This window comes from Mastigoproctus giganteus, chromosome 2 (assembly GCF_048544385.1).
Source record: "Mastigoproctus giganteus isolate SK-2022 chromosome 2, ASM4854438v1, whole genome shotgun sequence".
Lineage (NCBI taxonomy): Eukaryota > Metazoa > Arthropoda > Arachnida > Uropygi > Thelyphonidae > Mastigoproctus > Mastigoproctus giganteus.
In genome coordinates, this window is record NC_143576.1 from 190,336,015 (window position 1) to 190,360,486 (window position 24,472).

A 24,472-nucleotide genomic window follows, 5' to 3' on the forward strand; every position below is an offset into this window, starting at 1 on the left:
GAAGGGTGATACGAGTAATTTCAGACCAGTTAGTTTAACTTCTGTTCCGGGTAAAATAAAGGAGTTACTGGTTAAAGATGCATTGCAGGATCATCTAGACAAGACTGCAGCAATAATTCAGACACAGCATGGGTTTGTTAAGGGAAAGTCTTGTCTGACAAATTTGATAGGATATTATGATGCGGTTACAAAGGAACTGGTTGTAAAAAATAATTTTGATATATATTTGGATTTCAGGAAAGCTTTTGACACTGTTGCGCATGGAAGACTATTGTACAAATTGGAGCAGAATGGTATTAAGGGTAATTTGCTACAATGGATAAAAGGATGGTTAAGTGGGAGAAGACAGAGGGCGGTAATCAATGGGTGCTGCTCTTTGTTAATAGTGGAGTCCTACAGGGTTCGGTGTTAGGTCCACTGTTGTTTTGTATATTTATCAATGATATTGATGAAGGTATATCAGGCTTAATGTCGAAGTTTGCAGATGATACAAAGGTTGGCAGGGTTGTTAATGACAGCAATGGCAGTGTGCTACTGCAAGGATGTAGATAATTTGGGTAGATGGGCTAAGAAGTGGCAACTGAAGTTTAACCTTGACAAATGCAAAGTACTGCATATGGGTAGAAGTAACCCCAGAGAAACGTACCAACTGTGTGGTACTACACTTAAGGTGGTAGAAAATGAAAAAGACCTGGGAGTAATTGTGCAGTCAGATATGAAGTTTTCTGAGCAATACAGACAGGCTGCCAGGGCAGGTCATGGAGTTTTGTCAATGATATATAGGAATTTTGCTAGCAGGGAAAAGGAGGTGATTGTCCTTCCATATAAGGCAATGGTCAGGCCACGTCTTGAGTACGGCGTACAGGTCTGGAGGCCTCATTTTAGGAAGGATGTAGATTTGCTTGAGTGTGTGCAGAGAAGGGCAACAAGATTGGTGATAGGAATGAATTGATCCTCTTACTAAGAGAGGCTTGAGTTCTGCCAATTGCAGTGGCTGGAGACTAGGCACCTGCGCAGTGATCTATTGAGATGTATAAGGCCTTGAATGGGTTGAGCACACTGAATTCTGATGGGATCCTTCCAGTTGTTTAGACTATGAACCTAAGGGGGCATAAATTCAAATTAAGAAAGGACAGATGTAGAATAGATGTGCGGATATTTGCCTTTAGCCAGAGGGTGGTTAATTGCTGGAACAAACTTCCATCTGTCCTTGTGGAAGTTGATAGGTTGAATAAATTTAAGGAGGAATTGGACAGGCATTTGGAGGGAATGGTGTGATTTTTTTTTTTTGGCTGATGCTGCATAAGCTCATACACTTGCATTCTTGCATCACATGCCACTACTACTACTACTACTACTACTACATTCTTTATGGGACTGGGCTCTGGGCTGCTAGTTGAACTTTGCAATTCACAAACCAATAAATAACTATAGAAGAAGTATGACATGGAGCACTGTCCTCTGATACAGGTATGGGCCTTTCCCAATGTAGATATATGTCTTTTCCAAACGTAGATATATGCCTTTTCCAAACGTAGATAATGCATTATTGTCCAGGACACTTGTAGACCTCAGAATTCATGTTTTATCAAAACAACCAATGGTCCCAAGCCAGACCATGAAAAACAGCCCCAGACCATCATGATGCCGCTACCAAACTTCATTCTCAGGATGATACAGTCCAGCTGGTAGTTTTCTTCGAGCATCTACCACACCTGAGCATGTCTGTCAGACTGGTAGACCATGATCCCTGTGATTCATCACTCCAAAGCACAGCTTTCCAGTAGTCTACCATCAAGAGTAGCAGAACTTACACCAATCTAGATGGCATCTAGTATTAGTGGCTTGTGGATGGCTCCATAACCACAGGTAACCCATATCGTGCAGTAACCTGCATGGCCTTTGTGTGTGTGTGTGTGTGTGTGTGTGTTACTGCGACGTTGATCTGCATTCCAAGTGGCTCTCCTGTCTGGTTCTTCACCAATTGTTTTGGTGATATGATCTAGTAATCTTCAGTGCCATTGAAATGTCATATATAGACTGTTTGCTTATGTGGCACCCTAATATGCCAATCATAGCATCTTATTAGGGTGCCATAATATTAGGATTGTGAATGCAAGATGCCAATCATGGCATCTTGCATTCACAATAATCATAATACTGTCTCCTCAAAAGTCCACATATATATTTATAGTTGGGTCTGACATGTGATGCTTGGGTAGGACATGCCATTAACAGAGGGGTGTCCGGATATTAATGGTAAGGTAGTGTATATAAAATTGCTGCTTTGCAGCAATTTTATATACACTACCTTACCATTAATGATATACCGTGAAGTTTATCTAGATATACCGTGAAGCTTATGCTTTGCATAAGCTTCACGGTATATCTAGATAAACTCTTGTTAGAATTCAACTTATAAGTACTGTGTCCTCTGATTACATACTTTGAAGAAAAATAATAAAAAAAAAAAGCCATTCAAAATGATTTAATTTTTCCCAAGTATTACTAAAAATTTTTCAATAATTATGCTCACATAATTAATGTTTATTGATTATTTTAATTGTTATCCAAATATATTTCCCGGGTAGTAGCATATACTCAATAAAAGATGAAGAATACAGAAAGAAAAAAAGAATTTATTATTTCTATTCTAAAGTTACATTCTTTATGAAACTGAAGAATATATGAGGGAGGGTTTAAAAAGTTTTCAGCCTGGGTATGAAAGGGTAGTGGTACAGTGTTAAAAATTTCTGTACTTAATGAAAAACACTTCAAATGGTAATCCACCAAATTTCATGCAATTTCAATACATCTTTTTTAATTACAGGTTCTGAAATCAAAAAGAAACAGAACTGCAAAGAGGTTAATCTGCCATTTACTTAAGGCTAGTAACATGGGCATATTACGCAGACCTTGTGAGGCAACTGCATAAAAAACATAAAAGTAAAATGCTGAGGAAAACTCAGTAAAGGAGCCTTGTCTATCACTCCCATGGCTGCAACATATGTTAGCTCTGAAATCTTGGACCATTCCTCATATTCAACAGATCTAGCACTGGACTTTCACCTATTTCCTAATTTGAAAAAATACCTGGGTGCCATCCATTTTCCCACTGAAATGCAGTGAATGCATTTCTGGAGGTCCAAGAGTAAACTTTCTTCACAGCTTGAACCAATTCATTGCAAAATTGGTGGCAAATGTTTATTAACTCTAAAGGGGACTATGTTATCAGACTCCTCAAATAAACTCTTCATACTTAGGCCATGAACTTTTTAAACATTGCTCGTATAGCATTTTTTGTATAATGAATAAACTATAAAAATGTTTTTAATGAAAAATATAAAAGTTTGTGCATTCATTAATATTCAGCCTGTAAGGTCCAAACTAAGATTAACAGAAGGTACGTCACCACTCTTGTGAACAGTCATCATAATTTGTTAATTTAAAAACTTTTAACTAAGATTTTTACCTGCATAAGCAAAACTATTAAAAGATGGAGAGTGTCTTTATCATGTTCTTCAATGTCCATTACTCGGTGTAAAACATTTAAAAAATGACTTTCTTCTTGTGCAAGTTCCTTTAAATGCCCATCTGAGAAAAAAAAAAAATGAGGGGAGACACTGAGTAAGAAATATGTTTAATATTATGTAATATTTTATATAGTAAAACTTCATTAATTTGAAATTGAAGGGACCAATAAGAAAGACTGGAAATAAAAAAAAAAAAAAAAAAAATGGAGTACAACATCACCTAAATTTGAAAAGTTGTCAATCCAAAATATACCCAAACATAGTTCATAATGTGAAATTAGAAGTATTAATAACAAACAAATTTGATATAAATTTCAAAAGAATTAGAGTATTCAGTGCTCAGAAGAATAAAATAGACATAATTAGCAGTACATACCTTAAATTTTTAGGCAGAAAATCAAATCCAAACAAATTTACTCCCACAGATTTTAAATGATAAATATTATTTTAACCAATTTGTAATAAAAATACTTAAATCTTTATCGGTCACTGATTTTTAACTTTGCCTTTAAATCAATAAACAAAATGAATAAATATGTATAAATCTTGGAGAAAAATAAAGTAATTTTGCATTACCTATAAAACAAGCACATTTTCAAACACCATTCAGCACTGAATAGCTAAACATACACTTGGGCAATGTCGGCAGATTCAAGAATCTGAACAGAGGTTGGGGTGAGAGGAAAAGATCCCTTGAGAAAATAAAAAAGTATTTTTATTTGAATCTGTAAGAAAATAAATCAATATAATAAGCATCATAAATATTTTCTTGAGTGACTTTCCCAGTTTAGTGCAACACTGACGAATTCAAAACTGTAAAATGGCTAATGCTATTTGACCTTACTGAAATTATAAAGATGGGAGGATTAGTTTATCCTGCCTAATTAATGCAAGGGTCTCAATGCTCACAGCAAAACAAACAGCACTGCAAAAAGGTTAATCTTCCATTTACTTAAAAGATAAGTAAATGCACCGTGACAATAAAAAACACAGCATCTATCTAGGAGGACCCCACTTCTATACAGTTCATTTAATACATAGTGCTTCCTCTAAGTAAATGATTAAGGGGAAAAAAATGACAAAGGGAAAAAAAATAACACTACAAATAAATAAATCAAGAGCCAATCATGGATATAAATTAAGATGTACATTGAAGACATTTCTCTCCCAATCTGAGAAGATAATCAGAAGCAAAGTAAACTATCAAGAAGGCCAATCACAGACTTACCAAAAGATTATCATCATCATCATGATTAAAATGTAGTATAACCACTGGATGCACAGGTCATGATGGTAAAATAAATTATGTTAATGGCTCCCAAGTGTAACTTATATCTATATAAGTGTGTCTGTGTGTGTGTTCATGGGCTGATTTGCATACTGTGTGTGGGCTAAAAGACCTGAAATAATGCATGGGGGGGAAAAACCCTGCTTCCTTCACCTAGGACTGGCTAAAACCACAAATCTGCCATTTTGGAAATTGACCTTCCATTCACTATTTTTCCCTCTATGCTCTCATATTTCCTGTTAGTTCTTACTCTTAGCCAGATTAAGTCCTTCTTCTAATGTTTGTGACAAACCATGATTCCACTCAACCTCAGGTAAGATTCCATCTTATCTCATGGTTTTTCACAATTGCTCATTACCATTCACTTTGCTTCAAGTATCTGTATAATAATTACCCTCCCTTCTCCCATACTTTTTACATGTCCATGTCACATAAGTTTGCTTCAATTGCATTGAATATTTGTTACCAAAACATATTTTTCTTATTTCCTCACAAGTAATATGGTCTTGAAATTGTATCTGTCTGTTAATTATTTAGTTTTCTTGAAACTCTCATTTTTGAAGATTCCAATTTTAACCAATCCATTTATTTTTTCCAGCCCTATATGTTACAATAGAGCTTACCAACTGTTTTATATACAGATAATTTTGCATTTTGTCTAACTTTTATTTTGCTTCATATGAATTTGTATAACTGGTTTCCTAAATTTCTTGCATTGATTATGCTATTGTTTATTTCCCTACCTAATTTTCCATCTTCATTAGAGACTGTTCCTAGATATACAAAATTCTAACTTGTTCCAACTCTTTATTTAGCCTATGCACTAAATTCTTTCCCCCCCTAACTTTCATAACATTTCTTTTTTGTGAAATGACTTTCCATGAGAAATTATTTACAACCTTTATTTAATTTAATCAGAGATTGATAAAGATCCTACGAACTCCTATTTAACACCACAATATTATCAACATAAAATAATCAAGCAATATTTACTCATTTACTCTCTAGCAATATCAATCTATTTCATACTGTTTTAATCTGGTTGGTGAAAATAAATATTACCTGGGAAAAAACTGTTTGGAAAATGGTGAAGAGGAATACTGCTTGATGGTCCTCCCATAAATTTTGAGCTTTTACGTTTTAAAACTGGAGCTGAAGATTGGCGGCTGTAAATTTTTTCTTTATCTACTAAGAATAGAAGAACAGTCTAATTAATAAAACTTTAATATGAATGGAATTAAAGAAAAATACTTAGCATTCTTCAGCTTAGTTTATATTAAGATAAACTTAATTATTTCATTCATCATGTTTAAAGAGATTTTTCAATTTGACCTCAACTTACTTTTTTTTTTTAGTAAAAATACATTTAATTCAAAAAATTTTAGAATGTGCCAAAACCTTCCTTCATTAATTATCCTGCCTTAATATCCAAACCATCATCCATGACATTTGACTACACTTTATTTTGTGCCACACAGTCAAATCCCCAGAAACAGTATCTGTCAAGACAATCTGAGATTAGGTTGCAAGGAAGTCTATATATCATTATGAAGAGCATGGCTTATCCTATTTTCAGAGGGGGATTTACCATGAAACTTAAGCTTCAAGGTCCTCACTCGCATGAGTCCCTTTCAAGGCCCTGGGAGGGGGCCCCCCCTAGCAATGTGTTCATATGGTCATATGTTTTTGTAAAATTTTCAACCGATATTTTAACCATAACTGGTTAAAATATCAGTTATAACGGAAACCTTACGAGCAATTTTTAACTTTTTTGCCAACTGAAAACCATCTATCTGTGACTATTCAACAAAGTGAAATAAGTTCTGACTGTAACCTGCCACCGAATAACATTCACAGGGAGGACAAAGGGCTGCAAGCACTCTTTAAAAAATTAATAAGTATGCAGAAGGGAATGAGCTGCCATGTGCTGCTCATTCCCTTCATCTCGTCGGAGAAAAAGCTGCCTCCACAGTAACTCAAGTTGTTGACTACTTTGGTATTTTGCAACAGTGATCTTTTCTTTTTGAGTTCATCTTGTAGATGGAGTAACACATTTGGATTTTTCTTTAAAGAGTCTAAGTGTAACGAGATGGTCTGCCCATTATAAAGCTGTTCAAGCCTTGCAACTTGGGTACAACATTCTAGGGAGTGTAAAATATATTTTCAAAGACTTGAAAGAAAAACTCGAACACAAACGAGATGCAAAAAGTTTATTCATAAAGTTAATAAAGCTCAAATACACCATTTTAACTGCAATTTGGAATTTTGGAACATTTCAATAAAACAAATGAGAAATTACAGACTCCTGATTTGGATGTATATGAAGGGTATCTTCTTTTGTTATCTTTAAATTTATTTATTAAGAAACTGATAGAAAATTCAGATAAAAAATTAATGGAATATGAAACAAAATTGATAAAGATGAGTGATGAAATCAATAGAAATTATTCTGACATCAAGAAACGAATTGTAACAAAAAAAAATTTAAATCATACAAAAACAGTTATTCATTAAGAGGAAGAGATAAATTTCAAACAGAAGTAATGAACAGGCTCTTGTATTGTTTCATAATCCAATTAATGAAGAGGAGTGAATCATACGAACGCATTGAAAAAAAGATTTAAATATGTTGCTGATTTGACACGAAATACTGCTATCGACAAAGATAACATAAAATTCATAATATGCTACTATAACGAGGACATCGACAACAAATTGGTTAGTGAGTGTCATCATTTCAAAGAATATTTAAGATTAGTCACTGCATAAGAAAACTTGAAATGTCCTGAAATCTTACAGCTCATTTAGAAAGAAACTTGATAGAAGTACAGCTAGGCCTCGCATAACGCGAGTTCGATTAACGCGATATTCAGTTAACGCTATTTGAAAAATGATACCACTTTTCACTTTACACGATGCAAATTTCCAGTTAACGCGATCTTTTGTTTTTTTATGCGATAGTTGAAAAAGATTTGAATCGCGCGTTAAGCTTACTGCGAGTCGTACGGTCAATAAACAAATGTTTGCCTCCTGCCCACCTCAGTGTGTTCCATCAACCATCGGAAGAAGACGTGTTTGTCTCCTGCTAATAAAGTCAATGCAGACTTGCATTTAAAAATTCAAATTTTTAAATGAGCCAGATGAAAATGTTACCGCCAAGGAGATAACGGTAAAAGAATTAGATGAAATCTTTCGTATCGCATAGAACCTCAAACAAAAGGTTTGATGTTCTCTGTGATATTTATTTCGCCAGGGCTCAGAGAAGATTGTTGTCGGCTATCGGAAATTGATTGACGAAAAGAGAAAGTCAACACTGTTCAAATATTTCCGCAACGGTAATTTCTTCATTGTGTATTTTATGTCAGAGGTTCCCAAAGTTTCTCGGTTCACAGCGCCTTTAATGTCTCAGTAATTTTTTCAAGGCGCACCCAGACCAAAAGAAATACCTAACAGTTTCGTTTAGTAGTTAGGTCCAAACAACTTAATAAGAAATGCTGAAACTGAACTACCTCGAGCTAGTAGTTCGCGCGGTGTCCGACAGATGTCGAGTATCGCTGTGTTTTTCTCGAAAATTTAAAATATTCCACGGCGCACAGTTTAAGAACCGCTGTTTTATGCAATAAACATTTAATTCCATAATTATTTTCATTATCTTTTACATTATATACAGTTAAAAAGTTATTTAAAAGGTATTTTTAAAATTCTTTATGAACATTCCAGAAGGTCAAGGACCAATTATAATTTTTCCTATTGGTTATGATATTCGATTAACGCTTTCCGTTTTGCGCGATGTGCGATGCGCTCGCGGGACGAATTAATCATTAATCGAGGCCCGCCTGTATTTACAAATTTGAAAACAATCCTAAAAATTTGCACGACATTACCAATAACAAGTTGTGAAGCTGAAAGAAACTTTTCTAAACTATGAATAATAAAAAAAATTTGATCAACCATGCTAGAGGAAAGACTGAATTATCCTTCTATTCTCTCTATGGAAAATTATATTATAAAATCGTTGTCAAATGAAGAAGCAATCAAAGAGTATACACCCAAAAAATGTAGGAAAAAAAGTATTATAGAAGTGTGCCAGGCAGTTAATTAATAAAAATATTATTTTATTTTTCTAGATTTTGTGATGTTTGTAGCATTTGTCAGCTTTTTTAAATTTGCAATTTGTTGTGATTTCTTTTCTCATTCTAAATAAATATTCACTTTAATACATAACTTTGTAATTGTAATTTTGTATTCTTTTTCTTAAAGAGGGCTCCAAAAATTTTACAAGCTTCAGGCCCAACAAAACCTGGATCTGCCCCTTTCTATTATATAACAAAAATCTCAACTACAAATTTCAACATTACGATTATCATTTTCAGTATGGGTCAGCCTACTCTCTGGCTGACTCCATTACTTCATTTTCTCTTTCCAGGAGTTAGGTTACATAAAGTCATTAACTAAATTTAGCACTATTTAAGTTCCTAATCCTTTGAAATAGCTATCATAGATACTCAAGTATAAGTTTAGAAGTTTTCAAAATTAAAAAAATACTGGGTTGCCATATGTACAGGTCATGTGAGATTACTACATACAGAGGAAAATTTATGTTAATAACTCAAGATAACTTTTTAATATTACTGGGAACAGGGTGGAAACATCCACCCTGTTTCCAGTTCTTTAGAAAGTGAATGTGATGCAATAGTATTACATATCTAGTTGCTAATTTTTTTGTGCAGTGTTCTGTGGAACAAATCCAGGAGACAGTCTTGCATTTCTCAACTTTTATAGAACATTTTATTTTTTCACAGTAGTCTGATATTGATATTAAGTGTCTTTGTTTTGATCAGAAGTGAAGTTCATAGTACTGGTAATCGTTGAAAACTAGTTTTATTAAATCTTCATAAAAAGTGCAAGTGGGTCCTGAAATAAAAAAATTAAACAATAAAAAATCAAGTGTCATGTGAAGCTGATTTTAAACTGAAAGTTAATCTTGCAGAAGCCACAATTATTTGTGACCTCTGCAAGATTTTCAAACCTTAAAGAAATAAATTAAAAAAAATATTTAGTTTCAATTATGCCTATCCATTTTAATATTGCCTCTTTATTATTTATTTATTTTTTTGTTAGTTGTTGGTGCATCGGCTTCTGTGGCCATAATGCACCTCCCAAAGTTTTTTTTTTTTTTGCATTTTACTGTGATCCAAGCCCGAGGTGGGATTTGAACCCACGACCTTTGGGTTGCCAGGCAGGCACTTTACCCAACTGGCTAGCCCGGTCGGCTTGCCTCTTTAAATTTTGAACATATTACTATCTCTGTTGAACCAGATATAGGACACTGCTTAATTACAAATGCACTGTGAAACTTGGACTACACTAGTAAAAATAATGCTTATGTGGCAAAAGAGAAATAAAATTTATTTCCATTAAACAAAAACAACACGATTGGAAAGTCAATTTGGAATTCCTAATTTGGCTTTTACAATCTGTGAGATATTATAAAATTGTGTCTGTAGGGAAAGAAATACCATAAGATCAGAATGAACCTATATGAACCTATACTAGCAGAATAAACCTATGCATTCAGAGTTTCAAAGTTTAAAGTTTAAGTTTAACATTTTCGATCAATTTAAATGCATTTAATTGTTTTAAAGTGTAAAAAAATCATATAATTCAATCAATTATATGATTTTTAACACCAAATTTTTTAATATAAGTTAATCGATATTATGATTTTTCAACACCAAAAATTTATCTAACATTGTTCAATTGAACTCAACATGCTTTCACATCTTATGCTAGCTTAATTTCTTTCTTAAAATGAAAAATTAGAGCAAATACACCGCTTCAAGTATCTCGGAGTACTCATTGATGACCAGCTGAACCATGAGGCCGAAATCAAAAGCAGAATTGAACAAGCCAGGCAGGCATTCACCAAGTGGAAAACCCTCCTCACCGACAGAAGCTTGAACATCATGCTCAAATTACGCACATTGAAATGCTACATCTGGCCAATACTGCTCTACGGTGCAGAAACCTGGACTCTAACATCAGCCACTACAAAAAAGCTCCAGGCCTTCGAAATGTGGCTCTACCGAAGAATGCTGAAAATCCCGTGGACAGCCAAGATAACCAACGTACAGGTCCTGCAGGACATACACACGGAACGGGACCTGCTCAAAACCATCATCAGCAGGAAATGTAAATACCTAGGTCACATCGCTAGGAACCAACAAAAATATCACTTACTACCACTCATCCTGGAGGGAAAGATCGAAGGCAAGAAACGCCCAGGCAAACCGAAAATGGCATGGCTAGATAACATCAACACCTGGCTTCACATGACAACAGCACAAATTCTACACGCAGCGCTAGACAGAGAACAATATCAAAACGAAGTCGCAAACGCCATTCGGCAGCATTAAAGAAGAAGAAGAAAATGAGCTTTTACTTTACTTTGAAGGAAAACTGTTTTTAACTGGTGATGCTCAAAAGAATTAAATGATTTTTCATTAAATGAATTAAATTATTTGAATAGTGTGATTTATACATACCTGAGGTTCAGCTGGACATTTTCATCCATAATTTTTGCCCATTGTGTGTGTGTTATTCTGACAACATCATTTTTAAAGCTCAATCCAAAACAAACATTATTTCATTTGGAACAAGTTCTTAGAATACGAACTAAACCAAGATTATGTCAGCCCCCATCTCTTCCATCATGAAGTATGATTGATGTTTTTTGAAGTTATGATGGACATCATGGTGATATCCAATCTTCCTTACATTTCAAGGATAGAGCTCTATAATGATGTTCACAGGCATGCAGCTAGATAGTCCACAGGGCTGAACATATTGATAACTCTAGGAGGCTTCCAGATCAAGTGTATAATTGAGCTGCCTTTGCTCTGCAGATGGTGACTGGAAGGAGTTCAAGTAGTGTGTATGTAGGGAGCATTGTTGAGGCCACGTTATGTCAAGGAGCTGGGTAGGTTCTTGCTATGTGAACACCATATCCAAAAATTTCATTAATTCATACATGTTCTCCCCACTTTTTCTTACTACTGAATACGTCATGAATAGGCAAACTAATTGAACAAACATCTGCGAAAAGATCTAAATCTCCCAAACACTTTCTCATTCATTTCTCAAATATATGTGGTCTCAGTTCCAATCTCAATGATGTCCACTTCCACTTAGAGTCTGCCAAATCACACACTTTTTTCTGACAGAAACCCAATAATCAGTTGATTCAACCACTGCTCATCTCAGTTGTCCTAATTATTTACTGTATAATTCCTTTAATTTCAAAGATGGTACTTGTGCATATGTCTGTTCTGATATTCCCTGTAAGAGACTTAGTAATTTGGAATTTCCTCTTTTCAACCTTCTCTGGCTTAAAATCCCTCTACCACATTCTGTTAAATTCATCTGTTGCCTCTATCATTCTCCCAATTTCACTAATCATTTGGAACTCTTTGACTTCATTTCTTTGAAACTTGCCTGTCTCCAGTCCAATTTTCCTAACAGTGAGGTAATTTTCCTTGGTTTTAATGTTCACAACTCCAGCTGCTTCTGTTTTCTAATCACACAGACCCAGCTGGTTGAGAAGCCGAGGCTTCTGCAATTACTAATGACCTCACACAGATTGTTCATTTACCAACCAGAATACCAGACATTGCTAACCACAAAGCCAAAACGTTTGATCTTTTTCTCACAAACAACCCTTTTCAGTACACAGTTGAGGTGAGTAGACAAAACCCATGTCAAAACTAGATGGTTCTATTGCCACTTCAGCCAAAGTTAAAGCTGACCTGTTAGCAACCTACTTTTTTTCTAATTTGTGTATTGATGATCTTGGTAAACCACCTCCTACTATTCCCAGTACACTCTATTCAATGCCTTCTGTGGTCTTCTGTCAAAAGGATGTCAGAAGAATTTTGAACAGTCTTGATGCCAAGAAAGCAAGGTGCTGATGGTATTTCTCCATTTGTTCTCAAAACTGCTTCTGAGCTTAAAGGTGTTTAACTCAGAAGCAAATATGATAGGAACAGGCTGGATATGAGCCTGATATGAGCAAATTTCCAAGCACTTCTGCTTGGAAATTTGCTCATATCCAGCCAGTTCCTATATAAAGGGTAAAAAATCTGTCCCATCCAATTATCATCCCATTGCACTTACATCTAGTCCTTTTAAAGTAATGGAGAAATCTATTAACTGCCACAAACTACCTAGGAAACTTCCATCTGATCAATGATCTGCAGTATGGATTCCATCAGTGTTGATCCTCTGGTGATATACTGGCTTATGTTACTCATCTGTGGACTAATTCAATGGAAAAGTTTGTTGAAACTCAAGCAGTTTCTCTTGATCATGTTTGACATAAAGGTCTCCTAAATAAGCTTTCACCTTATGGTCTGTCAACTATTTTTTGTAAATGAGTATCCAGCTTTCTCTGGATGCTTTTGAAGGTTGCTGAATTTGTTAACTAAAATTCTACAAAAAAAATCCTTTATTACATTTTAATTAACAATGATAGTAATTAAAAGGTAATAAAGGATTTCATTTTCTGAGGCCCTATCTCATTGTGATCACAAGGCACCAGTGTAAAAAAAACCAAGGTACATACAATTTCAATAACCTCTATACTTGCTATAGGCTGAATTGAAACGCTATGGTTCTGCTATGCAAACTACTGTAAAATGATGTACTTATCCAGTGAAGAGACTAAAGACAAGGTTTTCTTTTTAAATGACAGGGGAATTTTGAATGACCGAGAAAGTTGCCCTCATGCATGAGGGCAATTATTTTATTAAAACAATTGAAAATGTTAAAATATTAAAATTACTGCAATATTTAATGAAAGCAACTTACTCAACTTTTCTTGTTTAGATATCATTCCTCCTGGAGCTGACAAAGCACGTTTATAAGGCCATTTGGTTCCAAAACTTGCTGTCAGAGAACGAGGTGCATGCATATGAGCAAGTGCTTCATGTGCTCTGTTTATTTTTCGCTGAAATACTTCACTGTTCACATTTGTATTTCTCAAATCTAAGAAAATATAAAATGCGTACTTAAAAATCTAGAATTATTTGTATGTAATTTATAAATTACTTTCCTCAGTTAATAGGAAGATTAAGGCTTCTGCTTTCAAAATATATAATTAGAAACTGCTATTATGAATACTTTAGTATTCATAATAGCAGTAAACTTCATTTTCCATTCATATGACATGAAAATTATGATAATGTTACCACCACAAAAAAAAAAAAAAAATTATAGCGATGGAACAAGATACAGATATATATACTTACAAAATGTCACTATCCCCTTGTACATTCATTTAAAAAAACAAAACTCTCTCCTCAATTTTAATTTCAGAAGTTTTACAAAAAAAAAAGTTCAAAATACATCCATGAAAAATATAAATGATAGCCAACAACAAAAATCAACAGAGGCAGTTTGTTTGTTTGTTATTTGGTTTTTAGGAGCATTAGCAACTAAGGCCATATTGCACCGGGGATATGCGGTGGTCATTCCCTGACCTTTCCGCATCCTCCATATTTGGTGGTCATGGGCTTGAACCCCGGTCGAATCAAGAAGCATGTGCTACGCACTGCTGCTCCTGCCCACCTGACTATGGAGGCGCCACAGAGGCAGTAACACATCCACATATAATAATGTATATGTGGTATTGATGAGTGCATGACTGGGCAGGTAGACTGCAGTGATTGCCAAACTGCATATCTCGGCATCCTGGTGTGCTGCAACCCTCTTCAAGTATGCCACAAGATTAGGAAATATGCCATTAAATTTAATGGCAGTCACTCTTCAGGTGCTATGAATTAACTTTATTATTATATGAATTATATATATCATCATCGTCATGAACATGATCCAGCTTAGGTCTTTTTAGACCTGTTCAGTTGTAGCTTTTGGAGGTAGTCTTGATCTCACCATTGTCTCATTCAGCCCACATCTCTCTTGCCTGTAGATTTGTAGTTAAATGCTAATTTTGGGATCCTATTTGGGTTCATTTTTTCTATGTGAATGATCCATTTTATGTCATCTACTATAGTATCTACTTTTAATTTCTCAAAAATATCTGAATTTCTTTCATGATCTAGCCTTCTCAAGCCTAATAATGGTCTTAAAAAATCTAATTTGTGCTATTTCTAGTTTTTCTGCATCTTTCTTATTTATTACCCAAATCTCACAATTGTAAAATCGGGCTGATTTTGAAGTAATATTGTGTAATCATAATTTTGTTTCAGTTGTTATTTGTTTTCTAAAGTGGTTGTTCCATTCCTTTTATTATATTTTGTTGTTAATATTATTGTTAATAGCCATATGGTGCAAGGAAGCCTGAGGCTTATGCTGCACCAGGGAAAAAAATAATAAAATTCTCGAGTTACCCTGAGAGAGAGAGAGAGAGAGAGAGAGAGAGAGAGTCAAAAGTAGAAGGGAATCACCAAGAAAGAGAAGAATGATGATATCCAGCTCAGGACCCTGGGTGTGCCAAGCCCATACTCAGATGTGAGCCCCCAGGGTTAATTTTTGTAGTTTAGTTTGGATATCTTTCCCTTTATTTGATATTAAATTTCCCAAATAGGCGAAATCAGATATTTGTTTTATTATTTTGTCATCAATAACAATTCTGACTCTTTGTATATTTTTTCCACATAATCCCACTGATTTTGTTTTTGAGGTGGAGATCTTTATCTCATATTTTTGCCTATTTTATTCAATTCAATAACTGCTATCTGTAGTTCATCTTCCGATTTTGCAATTATAACTTGATTGTCATATTTTAATATAGTTTGGATTTTATTCCTGTTCTTCAACTGTATTCTATTGTTATTCCATTCTTTAATAATTTTATTGATGTAAATATTAAATACATTTGGTGATAGTCCACATCCTTGTTTGACCCCTTTATTGGTGTCAAACAAGGATGTGGTCTAATAGGGATCAAATTAGTTCTAATGGAGTTGGTTTTTATTTGATCATTTATTTCTAGTTGTAATTTCTTAAAAATTTTTAAACCTCTTCTCTGTGGGCCCGTGATATCACGTTCTAAGGGTATAACAAATTTATTCCAGTCATCTTGTTGGATTCTACAGGTTAGTTTTCTAACTTGTGCTCTAAACTTTTTATATTTTAGGTGTAAATGTAGGTCTTTAGTTTGTAGGAACATTTTATAGCCTTTTTTTTTTCTCACCAATTGTTTGTTTCAATTCTTCATTCCAAGTTCTTAACCAGTTTTTATTTTTAATAGGTTTATATCCAAGACTCTGCAGCAGCTCCCAGAACTGATTTTTTATGTTTGACCAGATTTCCTCAACATTATCACTCTCATCTGATTTGAGTTTATCTTTCAATTGACTTTCATACAGTAATTTGGTGTTTTCATCTTCTAACAAATGTATTTTTAATTTATTAATAGTTTTTGTTGGCATTTTCTTTTTTTAATAAAATAATTTCTTTCTATTTTGAAAGTGCTTCCTAGTAGGTAGCGATTACTGTCAATTTCACTGCTTCTAAATACTCTAGTATCTCTAATTTTGTTATTTAAATTTTCATTAATGATAATATAGTCTATTATAAACTTTGTTTCTTGCTTCCCATGTGAGTTTAATCTGAAAAATGTATTTGTGATTTTAAGTTTATTAAAAATGCAGAAGCTATAAAACGTCTTCCATTATTGTTGACCACAGGTTCGCCTTCTGATCCTGTACATTTGTCTATTGATTGAGCACCAAGTTTGCATTAAAATCTCCTGCTATATGAGGTATTCATTTTTGTTAGTTTGGTCTATGATCAATTGTAATTCATCATAAAATTCTACAGATTCATCAATGATTCCTTCTACTGGTGTGTAGAAGCCAATGATTATTATTGTATATGATAGGATTTTTAGTCTTAATTTTAACATTTTGAGTGATATCCAAAAGTAATATAATATTTTGTTCTTCTATTCTTTTTTTATTATAACTGCAACTCCCGATGATGCTCACATTTCATTTGGTACACCCAAGTATATCATTATTTCTTTAGATCCTTTATATCCGAGTATATCCCCTATTTCTTTAGATCCTTTATTCTTCTTTTTTGTTTCAGTAATGACTGCTATATGAATATTTCTATTTACTAATTCCATGATTAATTCATCCAATTTATGATTTATTCCCCTAACATTTCAGGTTGCTACTTTCATGTCCTTAATCATAGCTCTATATCCATTTCCTAGGTTGTTATCCTTGAGAGCCATCCAGTTTTTACCTCTGAGCTTATTTCAACTATTTGGAATGTCCCCCAGATAGGTTACCAGCCTTTCGTGGGGTAAGTTTAGTAGTGGAGATGCCACTTATTAGTTTCTAGACAGGCTTCAGGTACAGCATTTCTTCTGTATGTGATATTACAGTTATACAGTTTTTATACCAGAATCACATATATAAAATATATTATATGAATATACTATATTATTCATATATTACTGCATTTGATGGTATATAAGATGCATGGGCATATTGGATGAACTCCCATTTTAGAAAGGAAAATAAAGGAAAAAAAGTTTTAGTGTATTTAGGCATTTAATATTTATTCTAATGTGTATAGTAGAAAAAGGCTTATCCTAAACATGTGATCAGAACAGCAAGAAAAATGCTAATATTGTATAATGATACAATATTTAATTATTAATTTACCAATACAGCAATTTAAAAGAGAAATAAAAGAATCTTAGCTACATTAGAAAACATTTTATATGAAGCAAATTAACACTAGAATTGAAAATGAACAAAAAGACAGTGAGGGAATGGTAGAAAACATTAGTATTCTGCAAAGGGAAAGTTCAGTCATTTTGAAAATCAAAAAAAATCATCGCCTTCAAATCCCAAAAACTCTTCCTTGCTATGTTGGTATCACTGTCTTCAAATAACGCAGCATATTCAGTGCCATCAAAGGCATTACTAATTCCAGTCTTCTTGAAAGACTTTATAATTATTTTACCATTTATATTTTTTCAAGGTTACTTAAACCAATTCAGACACCTGTGCAATGGTGGTCCTCTTCATTCTTCCTGTGAGTGTGAGGTCATGATCAGGTTCTCCCATCTATTTGTTCCACTGTTTTCTCATATTTTGCTTAAATGGCTTGTTAATGGAAACATCTAAAGGCTGCAATTGGCTTGTCAGTCCACCAGGAAATTCAATCAGGAAAGTCCACCAGGAAATTCAATTCCCTCACCCTCTTTTTAATGATTTCAGTTCTATGGGCTCTGAACTGGTCCAAAACGAGAAGAGATGGTTTCCTTAAGAGACCAACAGGATGCCTTGCCCATATCTTTTGGGGCCATAAATTCATTCCAGATTCATGCATCCATCCATCCTTTTGGATGAATATGAACAAATACACCTGGAATTTTTTCCTTAGGTGGAGTTTTTCTTTTAAATATAAAAATGGTGATAGTTTTTTACCATCAGCACAGCAAGCCAAAACTGTGTGTAATGTTTTTGCATGCCTGGTGGTTTTTATTGACACCATTTTAGACCCTTTGATATTCACAGTTTTGTTGGATGGTGCATCAAAAGTTAGTGGGACCTCATCCATATTTCCCATTTGGCCAAGTTCAAAAGAAGTTCGTTTTTGTGCCTTTATTACAAATTTATGGAATTCCAGTATTTTTTCTTCATAATTTGCTGGTAATTTTTGCACAATTGATGTTTTTGTACGCATTGACAAACCATTCCTTGGTGAATCGGTAACAACAACCTTCTGTTCCAGAAAAATTCGGAAAAATATCCTGGCCTTATGCATAATCATTTTGGTAGAAACACTTTTTCCTAAATTCCTTTCATCTACTACCCACTTTTTCACATCTTCTTCAAGTTCTGGCCAATGTAGGGTGGGACGACAAAGGTTATTTTACTTTTTCTTGCTTCTACCAGACGTGTATCATTTTTTCTGTAGGCAGTGGCCCAAAAACCCTTTCCGCAGCTCTGTTACCATGTTTTTTAGCGTGATCTATTACGTTTGGTTTCTATCTGATACTGTAACTTAACCTCTTTTCTACTGCAGCCATTTTCTGAGGATAAAATACTTTAAAATAACGTTAAACACCAAGATTAAACAATATTGTTATGAAATGGGGTTCTGATTAAAAACAACTGTATACAATTAACACTGTTCTTTATTTTATTTCAGTCACACACACAAGTACACTACTGTACACGGAGACACACTCAACATCACAAAAGCCCACACAAAACTAACTGGCTCGCCAGTCTATTGAGAAACCTGGAGAAGAATCTTGAAGCTTCCATCACCTTCTAAGACCTTTTCTGTGTTCCCTGGCTTTCGAAACTTCTTGAAACTGATTCCAAATAACTCTGCAAGTCCAAAAGTACCCTAGGGTGTCCTGTTATCCTTCAGAAACGAAAATATTCTGACCAAAAGGTGAAATACAACCTGCAGGCTTGCCCCGACAACAATGAGGGAGGCCCATCTCAGCATATAGGATGCAGGGTTATTTTTCAAGGCATTTTTTCAGAAAAAAGTGCATCTTATAAGCTGTCAAATATGGTATATGAATTATATATATAACTATATTATTATACAAATTAACTTTATTATTAAACTTTATTTATTGTTTCCATTAGTGGCCCTGGCAATGAAGACGAAGTGTGACTCAAATAACAAAAGGTTTAGGAAGTGCTGTGGAAGAGCATAAAAAAATCATTGGCTAAGGTAAAGATAGCCAACATGAGAACCATGGGAAACTTTGCTCAACTTACCGGACAAACTCGTTTCTTGCTACCACAGTTCCTTCCTGCATTCTCGGTAAACAGATGATGTGTGTTATCGGTAGTGGCAGTAGAAGTCGATAATGATGTATTGATTAGTTTTCTCATTATTAAAAACAGATTATTGGAGTTCATGAGTGGGCTGAAATTTTACTTACAGGTACATCCTCCAGACTGTCTCAGTCTTAGGATGTTTATCCCCCCCTTCCTGCTGTTTTTTTCCTGATAGGAAACAAACTTCTGCTGCTGCTGCTACCAATAACACACACTGTCTGTAGAAGTAATTTTCCTATCCTATTTTAAAACAGCGGGAAGTCTGGGATGAACACCCTAAGACTGAGGCAGTCTGAAGGGTGTACACATAAGTAAATTTCAGCTGCAAAGGCATTACACTCATGAACTCCAATAATCTGCTTTTAATAATGAAAATAAACTAATCAATACATCGTTATCGACTTCTACTGCCACTACTGATAACACGCACCATCTGTTTACTGAGAATGCAGGGAGAAACTGCAGTAGCAGGAAATGAGTTTGCCCGGTAAGTTTTCCAGAAGTTTCCCATGGTTCTTGTGTTGGCTTTCTTTACCTTTGCCAAATCATCTCCATCTGCACAACCCACTATACCTGATCCACCATGATCTATGGGAGGAGGAGGAGGCTATAATATTTTCATGTTCTTTTGTTTAAAGAGACTGAACTAAAAAATGCATATACATAAATAAAAAAAATAAAAAAATGGATTATAAAATTTTGTTATAGAAATATAAAACCTGCTCTCTCAAATTTGTGGGTTGGCAAACACGTGGTTGGAGAGGAGTTACTGTACCACAAGAATTGGCAAACTATAACCAAAGTAGTACAGCTAGGCCTTGCATAACGCGAGTTCGATTAACGCGATATTCAGTTAATGATATTGGAAATATGATACCACTTTTCACTTTACACGATGCAAATTTCCAGTTAACGTGATCTTTTTTTTTTTTATGCGATAGTTAAAAAAGATTTGAATTGCGCGTTAAGCTTACCGCGAGTCGTACGGTCAATAAACAAATGTTTGCCTGCTGCTTGCCTTGGTGTGTTTCATCAACCATCGGAAGAAGATGTGTTTGTCTCCTGCTAATAAAGTCAATGCAGACTTGCATTTAAAAATTCAAATTTTTAAATGAGCCAGATGAAAATGTTATCGCCAAGGAGATAATGGTAAAAGAATTAGATGAAATCTTTCGTATCGCATAGAACCTCAAAAAAAAGGTTTGATGTTCTCTGCGATATTTATTTCGCCAGGGCCCAGAGAAGATTGTTGTCGGCTATCGGAAATTGATTGACGAAAAGAGAAAGTCAACACTGTTCAAATATTTCTGCAACAGTAATTTCTTCATTGTGTTTGTTGTTGTTTGTTGTTGTTTGTTATTTGGAGCATTAGCAACTAAGGCCATATTGCTCCGGGATATGCGGTGGTCATTCCCTGACCTTTCCGCATCCTCCATATTTGGTGGTGACGGGCTCGAACCCCGGTCTAATCAAGAAGCGTGTGCTACGCGCTGCTGCTCCTTCCCACCTGGCTACGGAGGCGCCTCTTCATTGTGTATTTTATGTCAGAGGTTCCCAAAGTTTCTCGGTTCACGGCGCCTTTAATGTCTCAGTAATTTTTTCAAGGTGCACCCAGACCAAAAGAAATACCTAACAGTTTCGTTTAGTAGTTAGCTCCAAACAACTTAATAAGAAATGCTGAAACTGTGAACTACCCCGAGCTAGTAGTTCGCGCGGTGTCCGACAGATGTTGAGTATCGCTGTGTTTCCCTCGAAAATTTAAAATATTCCGTGGCGCACAGTTTAAGAACCGCTGTTTTATGCAATAAACATTTAATTCCATAATTATTATCATTATCTTTTACATTATATACAGTTAAAAATTTATTTAAAAGGTATTTTTAAAATTCTTTATGGACATTCCAGAAGGTCAAGGACCAATTATAATTTTTCCTATTCGTTATGATATTCGATTAATGCGTTTCTGGTTTGCGCGATGCGCTCGCAGGACAAATTAATCGCGTTAATCGAAGCCTGCCTGTAGATGCAAAAAGAAAACTAAAAAAAAATGCCAATAACAATTGGGATATTACATTGTTTTACAGTACTCATGAAGAATCAGAACAAAAAGGGTATTCTGAGAATAATAACTTTATCTTGAAAAACATTTGACTTTCATTATTTTGGGGAGCCTTGGGGAAATACACAAAAGTGGGCAATATTACATGCTTTTTTTGTTTTTCTTTTTCCATAAAAAAAAAACTACATTCTTATAGCCCAAAAAGCATGGTATTTCTGGGTTTATTACTTACTTATCTGTTGTTACAGCTTCTTGAAGGGTATAAGAAACCAATTTTCTCCATTTAGCTCTATCCTCCACCATTTCCTCCCCACTGAACTCCTTCCGGCTAATGCCTCTTCTCTAAATATCATTCTTCTCTTCATTTCCTCTTACTCATCTTATTTTCAGCTTTCCTCTTAATCATTTACCCGCCATTTCTAGCATCTTCTTTGGCAGTCTTCATTCTTATTTTATTTTCTCCCTAATGACCACATTTCTTATTCCTAGTGTTTCCACAAACTATTCGCAGAAACTTCATTTCCATTGCTTGAATTCTGCTGACATCCTTCTCCACATTATCATATTACCCATGATTCTAACCCACAGATTATTTATGGTACATAATACAATCTATAGAATACCATCTTGTACCTCTCAAGTACATCCTTTCTCCAAACTGGATGTTTTTTTGACATTTATAAAACATTCTTCCTTGATCTGTTATTCTTCTTATCAATTCTCTCTTCTTTTTCTACTATACTCCCTAAATATCTGAAACTATCCACTTCTATCTTCTTTCTTCCTCTCAGTTTCATTATGTTACTCTTAGAATCACTAAACTTTAAATTGTATTCCTTTCCTTCTTCCATTTAGCCTTATTTCTGTTCCTACACCTCTTCTTCTCCATTCCCGTAAATCATCAGAAAACATCATCACTTTTATTTTTTTCTATCACAGTCCTCTTTTCCACAATATTTGCAATATTGTCCATTGCAAGAATGAATAGCAGAAGTGAGATGGTACTTTCCTGTCTCAATCAATTATTAATTTCAAACCACCCTCTGTTTACAAACATTGTTTTCACATAGCTTTCGCAGTTCCTCTACATAAAGGCTCAAGCTAATGGAAGCAAAGCAAAAGGCTCAAGCTAATGGAAGTACTGTGGTTCAGAGGAGAACTGAGGGGGGCAGTTGCCTTCTGAATCACAGCCTTTTAAAATGCGCTGCTTGCATGATGTTTGTGGAGCATTCAGGTACGGGACATGATATTGCCATGGGGGATGTCTTTGTGTGTGCGCGATGCAAGGAGTGTATCAAAATCAGGCAACAACTCAGTTTTGTTATGGGCCTATATGAGAGCTTGAAGGACAGGTTGCATGTCCTCGAAGGAACTAAATTGAGGGGCCCATCAAGCTCTCAGCTGCCCACATCAACTTCAGAGCTTGCACTTGGTCATCATGCAACACAGCGGCAACCCCCAAGGCAGAATGCGCTGGTCCAACAGGAACTAGTAGTTGTTGGTGATTCTATTGTCAGGGAAACGGGGAACATGCTTTGTAAAAAAGATAGGTGGAACAGGACCAGGGTATGTCTGCCAGGGACAAAGGTTGATGACGTTGTAGAGCGGATATCATCTTTTAAGGGCACAAAAGGTGATATAGTGTACACGTTGGCACTAATGATATCAAGAGTAGGAGACCGGCAGAATCACTTAACAAGTACAGGTCACTGTTGAAAGAAAGCCGTGAATTAGGGCTGAATTTGAAAGTGTCTGCAATTCTGCCCAGACACGATAGGAGGGCGTATATGATGAGAGCCTTGTCGATCAATTCGGCACTGGAAAGATTGTGCAAGGTTCAAGGGGTAGAATTTTTTTCAGCCTGGACTGTACTTGTTAACAGGAGAGACTGCTTCTACAGGGATGGGATACACTTAAATAGAAAGGGTGCAAGAATATTTGCTGATGCTATCGAGGCAGTGTTAGGTGGGTCAGAAAACTGATAGGTTGGGGGGGGGAGACAAAGACTAATAGATTAACAGTAGCCACTGGCAGATGTGAAAGAGATTCTTCCTTCTATTGGAATGAGCAGAAGCCTGAAAAACAAGATGCAGGATATTCCAGAGACTGGCACCTCCGTAGCCAGGTGGGAAGGAGCAGCAGTGCGTAGCACATGCTTCTTGATTAGACCGGGGTTCGAGCCCGTCACCACCAAATACGGAGGATGCGGAAAAGGTTAGGGAATGACCACCACATGTCCCGGAGCAATATGGCCTTAGTTGCTAATGCTCCTAAAAACCAAATAACAAACAAACAAACAAATTCCAGAGATTGCTGGGAGTCATTGCGGTACAAGTAAACACATGGGTTGTGTTAGGGTAGCTAAGAATAGAAACAGGTGAATGTATACTTGCGTGTACACCAATGCTAGGAGTTTAGTAATTAAATTTGATGAATTTGAGGTATTGCTCAAAACATCAAAGGCAGATATTGTTGGGATTTCAGAGACGTGGTCTCACACAGATATAAGGAATGCAGAACTGGAATTTGGGGAGTACAACATCTACAGAAAGGATAGACAGGATGGGAAGGGAGGAGGGGTTATGCTATTAGTTAAGAAACATAAAATCCATGGAAGTGAAGCCAGTCGACATTGCTGGACAGTGCAGTGTCGAGTCAGTTTGGTGTGACATAAGCATTGGGAGATCAAAATTGAGAGTAGGAGTGTGCTATAGGCCTAATGACTCTGATGAGTATAATAAGA

The 24,472-nt window shown here is 35.3% G+C and overlaps 1 protein-coding gene across 1 annotated transcript in view; it reads right to left on the reverse strand.

Moving 5' to 3' along the window:
- Positions 1 to 24,472, reverse strand: part of unc79 (UNC-79 domain-containing protein) — a 1,082,710-nt gene that overhangs the window by 515,028 nt on the left and 543,210 nt on the right. The window contains exons 28-30 of the mRNA XM_090389680.1: positions 13,687 to 13,863; positions 5,884 to 6,009; positions 3,473 to 3,594 (exon numbers count right to left, since the gene is read on the reverse strand). Of these exons, the coding sequence (XP_090245806.1) occupies positions 3,473 to 3,594; positions 5,884 to 6,009; positions 13,687 to 13,863 (425 nt within the window). The remainder of the gene's footprint in view (positions 1 to 3,472; positions 3,595 to 5,883; positions 6,010 to 13,686; positions 13,864 to 24,472) is intronic.